This window comes from Gordionus sp. m RMFG-2023, chromosome 1 (assembly GCF_954871325.1).
Source record: "Gordionus sp. m RMFG-2023 chromosome 1, tfGorSpeb1-WG-v2, whole genome shotgun sequence".
NCBI lineage: Eukaryota > Metazoa > Nematomorpha > Gordioida > Chordodea > Parachordodidae > Gordionus > Gordionus sp. m RMFG-2023.
Window position 1 is genome coordinate 92,931,908 of NC_088775.1, and position 13,889 is coordinate 92,945,796.

A 13,889-nucleotide genomic window follows, 5' to 3' on the forward strand; every position below is an offset into this window, starting at 1 on the left:
TATAAACTATAATTTTATAATTACCATTATTGTCATCAAGAGCTTTATAATATAATATTTTTTATATTGGTTTTTAAATTTAATTTTATTATAAATTTTTTTAATATTTGTATATTTTAAAATATAATTACTCATTGAGAACTTGTAGTCCCACCTCCTTTTTTATATAATATTGTTTTATTTTATTTTATATTTGATATATTAATTATAATATCAATTTTATTTCTATATATATTTTTAAAATTTAGAAAAAATAGGCATAATTGGGATTTTACTCCGTTTGATTCTCATTTAAACATTTGATTGACATTTTATTTACGACATGAAATAATTTTAAGATTTTCTAATAAGTCAAAGATTACATTTTTTATGGGAATCATCATTCAAAATTTTTATTAGCTCCACATTTATTTTCATGGAAGAAAAACCTAGCTTTGAAATAGTAAACTAATTTTATAACTAAAATTGAATATCAATAATTAGATCCATATTGAAGATGATAATCCCAGAGCAAAAACATTTATTCTACATAAAGAGGATCACACTTTAGGAAATGCTTTATGTAGAATTATAACCAAGATGTCAATATATTTTTTTCATATTTAGTATTATGTTTTTTTCAATAGGCCTGATGTTGAATTCTGTGGGTATACCATTCCTCATCCATCTGAACATAAAATTAATATAAGGATACAAACATATAGTATGCAAAATTTTTATATACAACATAAAATTAATAATTATACAATTTAATTATTATACAGCTATTAATGGATTCTTAATTAGTTGTTAAATGGCCTGATTTGGGTAGATTTTTAAAAACAGCCAGATTAAAATTTTAGACAAATAATGTAATATAACCTTAGAGATTTTTCTCATAGATGGCAGAGAGGTTTGAATCTCTATTTACTGAATCTTGAGGTTTACATAATATTAACTTTGTTATTTTTTACCCCATTGGGTATTAAATTCAATACTTTTATAGGATGTAAAAATAAAGACATTAATTCCTCAGTTTTTAAATATTTACCAAAATTATTAAAACCATCCCCTATCATAGAACTTTCTTCAATAGGGGTAGTTTTAATGTCTAAAGCTATTTTAGACTGATAAAATGCTATAGATGTCGAAGGCTGATTGGACAGAGAAAGTGGTATATATAAATTTTCAGCAAAATTTTTAGATTGAGCTTTGATTGAACTTTTAACTCTCCATACACAAAATTAGTAGGAGAAAATATACTACACGTCCAAAATCTTAATTGGGTCATTTAAAAATTGACTTAAATCAAGATGACTAGCAACACTATTATTATTAATATAAGCTTTTTAATATCTCTTTGAATTGTGAAGTAAAAAAACTTTCATTTATGGTGCTTTTCATTGTTTTTGAGCATCCCAGAGATGTAACATGGTTCTCAGCCAAAATTTTAACCTGATGTTAGTGGCTGATACTCAAAAATTATAAATAACATTCATAAATTAAATTTAAAATATTAATTTATGTAAAAATAATTATAAACCACCAAAAACAAAAAAAGATGTTGTTAATCTATATTTACAATTTCTTTTTATAAACTTTGTGAATTACAATCTACGAACAAAATCTTCAAGCTTACCTAATATTCTTCTGGTTAAAATACTGATTGCCAGTTACAACAAATGTGCAAAATAGTCACACATTTGTGATATTTTTTGGGCATGCTAAAATACGTGTCCCCGTAAACTATGTGTCCCCAGTCAAATGGGTCTAATTTATATAATATTAATAAAAATCTTATTTCGCTTTATTAGATGAGTCAAAAATGTAAAGTTAAATATCTTGACAAAAATTTTCAGTAAAGAAAATAAATATTATAATTTGCTTTCTTTATTAGGGCTATGTCCAATATTTTTTATTAAAAAAAGAGTTCAAAAACTTTCACAAATTTTAATGAAATAATATTTTAATTTTTATAAAATTCATAATTTTCTAGAAATTATGTTTTGGACATGTTTTTATTTATATATTTAATAAAGTTTCGAAAGTTTGTCAATTTAATTTTGATATTTTCTTGAACACAGACTTATAAATTTATGAAAATCAATTTTTTTTTCTTCTTATCAGTACAAGGTGGTTTAATATAGATTAATTTTTTTATCCTTTAATTTATGAGTGTTAAACTTGTCAGGGAGTTAGACAAGATTTAATAAAGTAATTTTAAAAATTTTATTTATTTAATTTATTTAAAAAATATTTGACTGAAAATACAATATATTTCTATCCTTTATATAGTATATTAAATCAATTTATAATAAAAAAATCTATTAAATAATTTACATCAAACTATCAAGTGAGGTTAATATTAATTTAATATAAAGAATAAAAAAATCAATCTTTAAGGTTAATATTGAGTTAATAGATAGCGAAAAATTAAATAAAATTAATCAGGACATCGCAACATTCCACCCTTTAAGAAATGAACTCCATTCCGGTTCTTCTTGGATGTAAATCTTTTAAGTTCATAACATAATCTCGATATCGCGTAGGCAATGCTTTAATTCTATTCGGCCTTTGACTGTTCAAACTCTGTTGTTGAATTTCTATATTTTCATTTCCCGCTGGTTCATCATCATTTCTCTGAGTTCCTAGGTATTGTATTATTAGTATTTGTTTTCATCAGAGTACAAGGTATTGTATTTTTGGTATTTGTTTTCATATGAGTCATTTCATTACTAAAAGGTAAGATATTCGACCTTTTTTTGATTTGGTCTAAATGTCTTTTAATAATTCTGTTTCCTGTATCTATCTCATATAATAAATTCCCATTTTTGCGTTTTACCGTGCCTTTGTCCCATATATTATCCTTGAAGGTTTTATACCAAACTTTGTCACCATTCATGATATTTCTATTTGACGATAAATTACGATTAAATTCATGCACTTTATCTTCTTGTGGTTTGATCAAATCTCATCTGGTTCTTATGGTTCTGTTGAACATCACTTCGCTTGGTATCTTGTTGGTTGTTGCGTTTGGTGTGTTGCGATAATTGATTAAAAACTTTTCTAAAGCTATATCTAGTCTATTTTATTATTACTTTCCATGTTCCTGTTCATGCATATTTTCATTGATCTTATCATTCGCTCACACTGACCATTGGACTGTTGGGGGTGAGGCGCGGTGAGAATGTGTTTAATTCCATGATCATTGCAAAATTTGTTGAACAAGTTGCTTGTAAAATTAGTATCATTATCACTGATTATTTTATTGGGTATACCAAATAAGCTGATTATTTTTAACAATTCTTTGATTGTTAACTCAGTGGTTTCTCATTCTTCTAATGATAGGAAACTTGCTGAGTGCGTCAACACATACCATGAAATTGCTACCTTCAAATTATGCAAAGTCGATGTGTACGCGTTCGAAGACATTTACAGCTGTTTCTCATGGGTTTTGTACATTATGTGTCCGAATATTTATTACACGTATCACAGTTTCTCACCTCCTGATCTATTTCAGCGTTTAGACTAGGCTACCACATATAATCTCTCGCCAATGATTTCGTTTTCCCACCACCTAGATGCCCTTTATGTAATTTTTGCAATATCTCCTTTCTCATATTTTTTGGTATTATCACCCTATAAAGGCAATTTCCCATAATACATAATTCCGTTATCATATTGTTGTATGTTTTATTTTTTATCGTGTCACCGTTTCTAATATCGTTAATTACTTCCATTAATTCTCCGGCGTTAAAAGTTACTTTTTCTATCATTTTTGAGTTAATTGATATTTCCCATAAATCATTATTTTCTTTTGCATGGACCACAATAAGTATATCTTCTTCTGAAGATGTTAATGGCAATCTGGATAAACACCGTGTTGTGTTAACCCGCTCTATGTCTTATATCGAAGTCGTAAGCTCCCATTGCAATGTTCCATTTCTGTAACCTCATCGACATGGATGAATTTTCTTTCGATCTCTTGGAGATAATATAAATCAAGGGCTTGTGATCGGTGATGATGTAAATTATGTTCCGATCAGATATTCATGAAATCTTTTCATCGCAAAGATAATCGCCAACGCCTCGCGTTCAATGTTAGTGTAATTTCTTTCCGAATTAAGTTGCCAGACCCGCAAAACTGTTTGAAAATTCATGGTAATAGCTCGCCATGCCTATGAAATTAGATAATTCTTCTGAAATTTTTTGGTTCCGGCATATCTACAATTACTTTTTTTTTTATCATCATTGGGATGTATGCCATGTTTGTCTATATCATGTCCCAAAAAGCGTATTTTACCTTGCAGGAATAAACTTTTGTCGATAAGTACCCAGATGGGTTTTAATCAAACATTGCCTAAGCGATATCGAGATTATGTTATGAACTTAGAAGATTTACATCCAAGAAGAATCGGAATGGAGTTCATTTCTTAAAGGGTAAAATGTTGTGATGTCCTGATTGATTTTCTTAATATTTATTTTTCGCTATCTATTAACTCAATATTAACCTTAAAGATTGATTTTTTTATTCTTTATATTAAATTAATATTAACCTCACTTGATAGTTTGATGTAAATTATTTAATAGATTTTTTATATATATATATATAAATTGATTTTATATACTAATATACTAAATAAAGAACAGAAATATATTGTATTTTTCGGTTAAATTTTTTTTAAAATTACTTTATTAAATCTCGTCTAACTCCCTGCCAACTTGAAAGGTTAAATAGTAACAAAAACTTGAAAAATTTTGAATTAGTACCGAATATTCAAATTGAAAGAGATTCTTACAAATTAAAAGAGATAAATTATATGATAAAATTTGAAATTTGTGATTATAGAAAATAACGGAATAAACATTAAAGAAAATAATGAAATAAAAACTTTTATAATTGATAAAAAAATTAAAAAAACTGTGAGAATAAAGAAACGTAAAACAAATATTATAAAGAAAGGCAAGGTGAACTGGATGTTAAAAAAGTTTTTAAGAATGTGATATGGAAATCATTTGTTGGAAGGCGAATTAAAATTCTTTTAAAGAACAATTTAAAAATAATTTGATATGAAAAAGTTAAATGTCTCTCCGGAGTGGTTAATGATGCTTACTACCAAGTGAATGTATGGAAATATTCTAAATACCAACATAATTTGCTAAATACAGACCAAAATTTATTAAAATGTCATAAGACTTATTATTTAATATATTAATATGGAATCACGTGGTCGAGTCCGGCCTTCTATATATCATACCCCCAAGGATGGAACCACCAAGTTAGAATAAGAAAAAAATATAATTATTATCGGGATTCGAACCCGTGACCATGGGATGAGTAAGCGAAGCTCTAACCGACTAGGCCATAGAGGCTTTCCAAAAATTACGATTTTTCAAATATATATTATAAATATATTTGGTAGTGCCTATCCAAATGAAAATAAACAAAATTCAAATATGATAGATGGTACCTTAAGGTACCAAGCATCATTAACCCTCCTTCGTATCCCTCCGCTGCCACAATGTTAAGGTTGGCAGGGAGTTAGACAAGTTATAATGAAATTTATTTAAAAAATATTTAACTGAAAATACAATATATTTCTGTTCTTTATATAGTATATAAAATCAATTTTATATATAAAAAAAATCTATTAAATAATTTGCATCTCAAACTATCAAGTGAGGTTAATATTAATTTAATATAAAGAATAAAAAAAAAATCAATCTTTAAGGTTAATATTGAGTTAATAGATATCGAAGAATAAACATTAAAAATATCAATCAGGACATCACAACAATGAGTCACAATATACTATTTTTTGGGTAAACTTAAAAGTATTGGCCGATACAAACAGATAAATTGTGATAATCGATTCAAATGTATCTGATTTTTTAATTTTGCCATGTTGGGATCTAAATCTCGATAGGAATGGAAAGCTTTTGTGATTCAATTAATTTTATTTGTGTACTCTAGAGTTATTAAAAGACTTATAACAATTAATTGGATCTTTTAAGCTTTGTTACCTTCTTTTTTTTTAGTATACCTTAAATTATTCATACAAAATGCCTATCTTAATTTTATTAATACACAAGAAAAACCTGCTATTGAAATTCTCCAATCAGGGCTTCGAGAACTCAGCGAAGTTTGTAAACACGTGTTGACCACTTTCGAAGTATTTTTAATGTTCAATTACGATATCGCAATTTTTACAATACGACACGGAGTTGGGCCAAACATTTCCACAATTTTATTCTTGTTATCTTATAAAATTAGAGAAAAAAAAGCAGAAATAAAGTAATTTAATGTAAAAATTTTGATCCGTTTAAAATGAATAAGGCACCGTTTTAATTTAAAATATAAAAATGAGCGATCTTCATCGGTCTTAATTTTTCAAGTCTGGCCCGAACCCCAAATTTTTTTTAAAAAAAGTTTTAACCGACCCGGTCCGAACCCGAAATTTTTTTTAAAAAGTTTTAACCGACCCGGTCCGAACCCGAAATTTTTTAAAAAAAGTTTTAACCGACCCGGTTCGAACCCGAAATTTTTTTAAAAAAGGTTTTAACCGACCCGGTCCGAACCCGAAATTTTTTTTAAAAAGTTTTATCCAACCCGGTCCGAACCCGAAATTTTTTTTTAAAAAGTTTTAACGATCGAGTTCATACCCGAAATTTTTTTTTAAAAGTTATAACTGACCCGGTCTGAACCCGAAATTTTTTTAAAAAAGTTTTAACCGACCCGGTCCGAACCCGAAATTTTTTTAAAAAAGTTTTGACCGACCCGGTCCGAACCCGAAATTTTTTTTAAAAAAGTTTTGACCGACCCGGTCCGAACCCGAAATTTTTTTTAAAAAAGTTTTAACCGACCCGGTCCGAACCCGAAATTTTTTTAAAAAAGTTTTAACCGACCCGGCCCGAATTCGAATTTTTTTTAAAAAAAAGCTATGCCGGCTCGGCCCGAATTTATTTTAAATATAGAAAGCTAATTTTTATGATTACTCAAATATAAAAGATATAATATGTTTTATACAGCTACATAAAAAAATTCAACATAAAATCGATAGATTTATTTAAGATATATTTATAAAAAAATTTCCAAAAAACCCCACCCGAAGCCCTTCCGGACCGTTACGGATCTCTGATAAAAATTTGCCTAAACCTCAAAACTCCTCTAATATATGCCTATTACACCTTTGTGCCCTTCTATGAACAAAATTTTCGGGGTTTGCTTTCTCGAGTTAACCGTTTTTAAAAAAATCGGCTCAGGAACGAAACCCGTTTAACTAACACTCAGAGACTGACTGGCTCGGCCCTAAGCCCGGCCCGGGTAGCTCGGCTCACCTTCTGAGATTTAGGACATCCTTTTAAAAAATGCAAGAAGTTTCCCCAAATTACCCTCCATTTATATCTCCAAATAGCTCATTAAAAGGGGTTTAGCTGAATGCCACGATTTAGCTTCTGTCATCTTACAATAATCCTCCCTTTAAATAATGACTAAAAAATTTATTGCAGGGAAAATGAGCTTGTTACCAAAACCCGGCACTACCGACCATAAATGATTGACTACCCTGCTTTTCCTTAACATTTTTCTTATAAATAGGACAAATAACACACAATATGAGGTTTATCGAATCGATTTATAAGTTTATCATATTATTGCATAAAATTACAAAAAATAAAAGACATTGCAATTAAATTAAGATCAAATTTTGGTCTCATCTAGATGACCACCTTTATTCTTAATAATTGCTGCCAAAAATTTTTGTAATCTTTCGATGAGATTTTTTTAAATATTCGGAAGTGTTATTGTTCCATTCTCTCTGCCATATTTCCCAAAGGTGCGAATGAGAGGTTAGAGGGCTTTTTCGCGCTTGTCGATCAAGGTTATCCCATAAAAGTTCGATTGGATTGAGATCGGGAGACTGGGATGGCCAAGTCATCAATTAGAGAATACCGTGTTGTTGTATATTTTGTAAATAATCTTTGCATAGCCTGGATGTGAGCTTTGGGTCATTATCTTGTTAAAATAAAAAGTTATTCCAGATCAAACACTTTCTTGATGAAATCTCATGGTCCTCGAGGATTTGCCGGTATTCCTCCTTGTTAAGGATTCCTTTAATTTTGACAATGTCGGCGGTTGCCACGCCACCAAAGCACTTCTACACCATAATAGACCCTCCCCTAGAATTTGATTGTAGGAATTATGCAGTGATCGCTCTCCAGCTGAGCGGCGGATATATTGCCTTCTTTTAGAACCGAAGATTTCGAATTTTGACTCATCACTCCATAAGACGCCAAAATTGATGTTTTCGTGCCTACTCTAATCGCTTAAGTTTATTTTTTTGCTCAAGAGTGGCTTTTTGACCGCTACCCTACCATAAAGTTCCTAAGGCGCCTTTTCACAGTTGTGACACTTATCGGGTTTTCCCGAGTCAGATTAATCACCGCAGCTATCTCTGAGGCGACAAGGCGTCTATTGCCTTTACTGATCCTTGCTATATACCTATCATCGCCTAAAGTCGTTTTTCGAGGTTCACCAGGCCTCATTGGATTCCATACTGTATTTTGTTGCGTAATCTTTTAAGTTACACTTTAGGGTTAATTCTCTTGTCAATTCGGCCATTAATTTTACCACTTATGTGCAAATTAATTATTTTGCAATTAGTTGGAATAGAAATTTTTTTTTCTTTTGATCATTTTGGTCGAATGTTCGTTAAAATATTTATAAAGATTGAAAGTTTCGCTAAACATTGATTTAAAACACAAAAGAAAATCTAATAATTTTAAGCAGATTAGAATGTGATTATATGACTTTCTTCCAAAAAACATTGGGCAACTTAAAATTGTTGCTGAGAAAAAAAACTAATGAACCTTATTTTACCAAATTGGTCATTTTTGACATGTTATAAGGCTGAAATTTCCATAGAAAGATTTATAGAAATTCTGAGTTTTTTATTTCTAAACATGTCTAGACATCTTTAAATTAATTAATCGATTCTGCTTTTACCCAAATAAGTTAAAAGTTTCTAAGTTATTATTTTTTTTAAGGTAAAAATGCAAGGTGGGCAGTCATTTATGGCCGGTAGTATATATGTACAGCACCTTAGACATGGACAAGCACGGATCTAAGAATTATCGCAATTCCAATATTGGTCGTATGGTTTAAAATGTTGTTGTAAATATCAGAGACACGCAGGACCGGGTTCACGGGCCGGGCCGGATTTTAATATTTTTTTAATATACTCAGAACCGGGTCGGGTTTGCCATTAACTATTGAAAATTAGAAAATAAATGTAACTCCCTCCCCTTCCATAAACCCGGTTTAAATAGGTTCACTATTTATAAACGCGGGTTTTTCGAGATTTGTTTTCCCCTAAAAAAAGGGTTGCATTTGCGGTTCGGTTTTTTGAACTGCTGATGCTATAATATAACAAGACCGTAAAGATAAATAATTGAACTGTTTAAAGATGGAACTATTACATTTTTATATCTTAGGCTCCCTCATTTACGGTAAACGCGTTAGGCTCAAGCGGAGGGCGCGTTATCTGCGGAATAAATGGAAGCGTTATGATGTTGGCGCTACGGTAAAATTTGAAAAACATATGTTGCGATAAGGAAGAAAAAAAATGCGAATCTCGATCTTTAGCCTTGTCTTATTTAAATCACAGCCATCCGTGAAGAATCAGCTGTGATTTAGATCGCGTTAAATATTACGCGACGCTTGAACATAGCGCGTTTACTATAAAATCGGGATTCACTAATATCAAAATGAATATTTTTTGTTGTTTAAAAAAAAGAATGTTATTTTACCCTAAGAAAATTTCTATAATTTGCAAGCATCCTCTGTATGTATCCCGACTCAGCTGGCACGCACATAAACATGACTCAGGAGATATATTTATTTGAATTGACCCGTTAGTGTTGTTAGATGTTTCAGCCGATTTTTCCAAAAAGGGCTAACTCAATATTAGAGCCAGAAAAATTAGGGGTCTAAGCCTCGAGATTTGTGATAATATATATCTAGAACCTTCGTTCCTCTTCTACGAGCAAAATCTTCAGGCTTGGCCTAACATTTTCTGGATAAAATATCGGGTTCGCCGTTTTTTAAAAACCGGCTCGAATCGAACTGTTTAACAACACTATTCGCGATATTCGTTATAATATTTATCGCTTATTTAATATAGGATTCGATGAAAGAATACGAAAAAGAAAAAGGGGGATTGACAATAGAATGAGAATCAATGATCGAAGTCACATATAATACAAGAATATATGATATGAAGTTGATAAATTAATATTATGGAAATAAAGCTTGTAATTCATTTTTTTTACTATAAAGGGTTAAATTATTATATAATTGAATTGAACTTCTTTTTTTCTATTAATTATGATGTGGTTTAAAGCAAAAATCACCCTTTTTTGATTTTAATTAAGAGTTTTAAAGCCTAGCAAAAATCAAGATTTTTTTTGATTTAAATCAAGTTTTACAAGGTTGAAAAAAAAATCATTATTTTTTTTGATTTAAATCGCGTTTACTTAAATACATTAACTAGAAATTTTTAACTCATCAAAAGTCTCTTTAATATTTTCCTTTACATGTATGTTATAATAGATTTTATAAAAAAGTATTTATTTACTCCCAATTATGGAAATGGGCAAGTCTATCTTAAAGTTATATACGACCGAACCTATAATAAACGTCATTACATTTCCCTTTTAATAGGGCATGATTGGTTTGGGGCCTATGTATCCACAGCTGATTCTCGTAAAAACGAAGGAAATACCAATCATACCCCTGATTGAATATCACCATTACGGTTCCCAATACAAATCGAAAAACGATCCTACTAAGATTTTGACTAGAATACTGTTATGTATGTCAAAAAAATAATGTCACAGAAGATGTTATTTTTTATCGTCATTTAAAGGGGCCTTATATATATTTTATTAGGAAGCCTCACAGTTAATGGTACCAATTCGCCTCATATTATATAATTAAGGTTTAGAAATTTATAAAAGTATAATGAGATAAGATATAGGCTTTAAATCATTAAAATGTAAACAGCTGTTGAAACTTAAATTTTAATATTACAAATTTTAAGAAACGTCAATCTATATGCATTTTTTAATTCTTGTAAATTTTATTATGTATTGTTTATATGATATTTAGTTTGGTATTAATATTTGGGAATGCAGAAATATATTGGATATAAAAGTCTTTTTATATATTAACATGTTCACATACCTTAAACATTTCTTATTATTAAATAAAATTAACAGTTTCTAATCAATAATCCTGCTTACATCTTTATCTTTTAAGCTTAAGGCTGCATTCAAAGTGGAAGACGGACCCGTTTTTTACCGTTCCGTCAAAAGTCAATCTCATTAAAAATGATATATATGTTCATTGTACGTCCGTTCCGATACCTTCCGACTTAAAAACGCATCCGGCTAATTTTGAAGTCAAAACTTTTTTTAGAGCGTTTTAACCTTACTGTATCATTTTTTAAAAAATGATATGATATATTTTGTTGATGCTATTAGAGAAGCCAAATTCTCTTTTCTTTTTACGACAAAACAGATGAAAATTACAAAGATGTAAATATATAAAAAAAAACAGAATATTGGAAAAATATAGGATTGCCATTATGTCAATCAGGTATTTAAACTTTATAAATATAAACATAACCTAACTTTGACCAATTATGGCTTTAGTATGGCCTTTAGCCTTAAAAAATTTGAATTAATTCTAATTTGAGTCTCAACTTGAAGATTGTGTTTGGAATATTTTTGGTTGAAAACATAGCTGGGCGGTGTTTTATAGTTGACTAAAGTTACGTAGTTTAAACAACACTAATAACTGACACTCTAAATAATTATGTAGATATTTAAGTCTATTTATTCATTTTTTAGAGGAAAAATTTAAGAGATTATCTTAATAAAGAATATAAATTACGATAGGTAGTCCAAGTGGTTCTGCATCAGCTGGACCACCATATAAATAGACATGGCCTTATTGTTCAGCCTGACCTATAATTATATCATTTTAAGTTATAATTTCAGGCAAGTGGCTATTTATACAAGTTACTTTTTTTAGAAAAATGACACATTAAAAAATCAGAGTATCGATTTCTAATAAATCTTATTATTACCCATTCGCCAAGTATTTACTTTGAATAATATAACAGACAATATTTATTTATATGTAAACTAATTTTATTGATATTTTTATATAAAAATCCGTACACAAGATGGCGCTAAATACCTATTAATTAAAATATTCTAATTTTTTATAGTTTTTTTTTATTTCATTTTAATTTAACTTTTATATTTTTTTATTATTTTTTGTTAAACACTTTTGTATAATAAAATATGAATAACTACAAACTATCAAAAAATTATTAATGTGAAAAGATATATCATTTAGAAATATGAATTTAAAAATCTTTTCCCTTATTTACGATAAATGCATTAACATAGTATAACTGTTTGGTATGAATATGAGTTGGTTGATAGAATGTGCAACACTTAGAAATTTAAAATACAGCAAGGAAAATTATAGAGAGAAAAGTATGTTCTATAATAAAAATAAGTTACTATGATTGAATGTTATATAGATGTGTTCAACATTTAGCAATATATGTATTAGGTTTATAAATAAATTATATAATAAATTTATTAAATACAATACATTTTATTACGCTTTGATAACCCCGCAATAAAATAACCATATCCCATCTCCCACCATCAAACCCCCCTTACCACCTCTTTTATATAGACATGGAGGTGGTTTTAAATTCGCAAGGCCTTAGTTGATATTATTTTAAATTTAATTTTTTTATTAAATAAATTATTTTAGTACTATTCCCATTGAGCAAATTAGAAATAAATATAAGAATATAATAAATTTAAAAAAAAATTTTTCATATTATTTGTAGAAGTCTAAACACTTTCTCCTTTCCAATATTTTATAAGCTCCGTTCTCGAAATGAGTCTAGAACATCCTATTCTCATATTTCTGACAAATTATTGTCTTAGAAAAGGGCTCATAAAAACATATGAAGTTCGCCCTTGGTCGGGAAATTGTGATTATTCTATCAGATTGGAATTCTGTTATCCGATTGGTCGGACCCGTAATAAATAAATTCTATTCTATAGGCAAGGCATGGATTAAGAAAGAAAATATTCTTTTTTGCGTATAAACCTGAACGATAAATAATAATCTATTTTTATCAGTTAAATATTTTATTTCAATTCCCATGGAAAGAAAATAATATTTAAGTTACACGTTACCTTATATAAAACTTGTCAAATTGGTACACCCCCCTACTCCCCAACAATATTAGTTTTTATTCGTGATAAGAACTTATTACTGTGCCATTCTTGCTTTTATTTATCCTAAAATAAAATTGACTACTACAAATATATTCATACATTTCTTTGGCGATTATTGACAATTTTCCTTAAATTTATCTCCTCAGCCTTAAACCTATATTATATATTATTTTTTTTAAAAAACAGCTGATACACCAAGATTTGTGATCCATCGCCATATCTGTTTCGTATGATCAACCATTCTTCCCTTTGCAATAATAGGTGGATTCATGCACGAGAACAAATAAAATAATCCCTTGCTTCCATGGTAGAAAATTTTGTATAAATCACTGATCAAAACTCCCTTTTTATGCTTATAATTTTTATTAACTCTATTAACCTTTTAAGTCCAAACCCCCAAAAAATTATTTTAGAACTATTACCTATATGTAGAACGAAGAGTACTAAAAGTATTAAAAACATCGTTGACTACAAGATAAATAGCTACATATAGAAAGAAAGACTTTAAAAATAATTCCAAATTGTCAATATAAAAAGTATGCTGCATTACGAAAAAAAGCTTTACTATATTAGGTACT

At 29.0% G+C, this 13,889-nt stretch overlaps 1 protein-coding gene across 2 annotated transcripts; it reads left to right on the plus strand.

Annotated features, from left to right (window-relative positions):
* The first annotated feature begins 318 nt into the window (after positions 1–318).
* Positions 319–10,299, plus strand: LOC135931364 (DNA-directed RNA polymerases I and III subunit RPAC2-like). 2 transcript variants are annotated; one of them, XM_065468423.1, is made up of 6 exons: positions 319–442; positions 484–581; positions 627–703; positions 6,073–6,153; positions 9,476–9,560; positions 10,161–10,299. In XM_065468423.1, the coding sequence occupies exons 1-6, from the start codon at positions 416–418 to the stop codon at positions 10,168–10,170; spliced, it is 378 nt and encodes a 125-aa protein (XP_065324495.1). In that variant the 5' UTR covers positions 319–415; the 3' UTR covers positions 10,171–10,299. The 2 variants fall into 2 exon arrangements, with proteins under 2 accessions (XP_065324495.1, XP_065324496.1); XM_065468424.1 differs by lacking the exon at positions 9,476–9,560 and having other exon boundaries at positions 6,073–6,152.
* The last annotated feature ends 3,590 nt before the right edge of the window (positions 10,300–13,889 follow it).

Excerpts from the sequence above, each read along its gene's own strand:
- LOC135931364 (XM_065468423.1), top strand. The coding sequence starts at position 416 with ATGGAAGAAAAACCTAGCTTTGAAATA. Across the intron at positions 443-483 it reads AAAAACCTAGCTTTGAAATA|ATCCATATTGAAGATGATAA; the intron begins GTAAACTAATTT and ends ATCAATAATTAG. Across the intron at positions 6,154-9,475 it reads CGTGTTGACCACTTTCGAAG|CCTCATTTACGGTAAACGCG; the intron begins TATTTTTAATGT and ends TATCTTAGGCTC.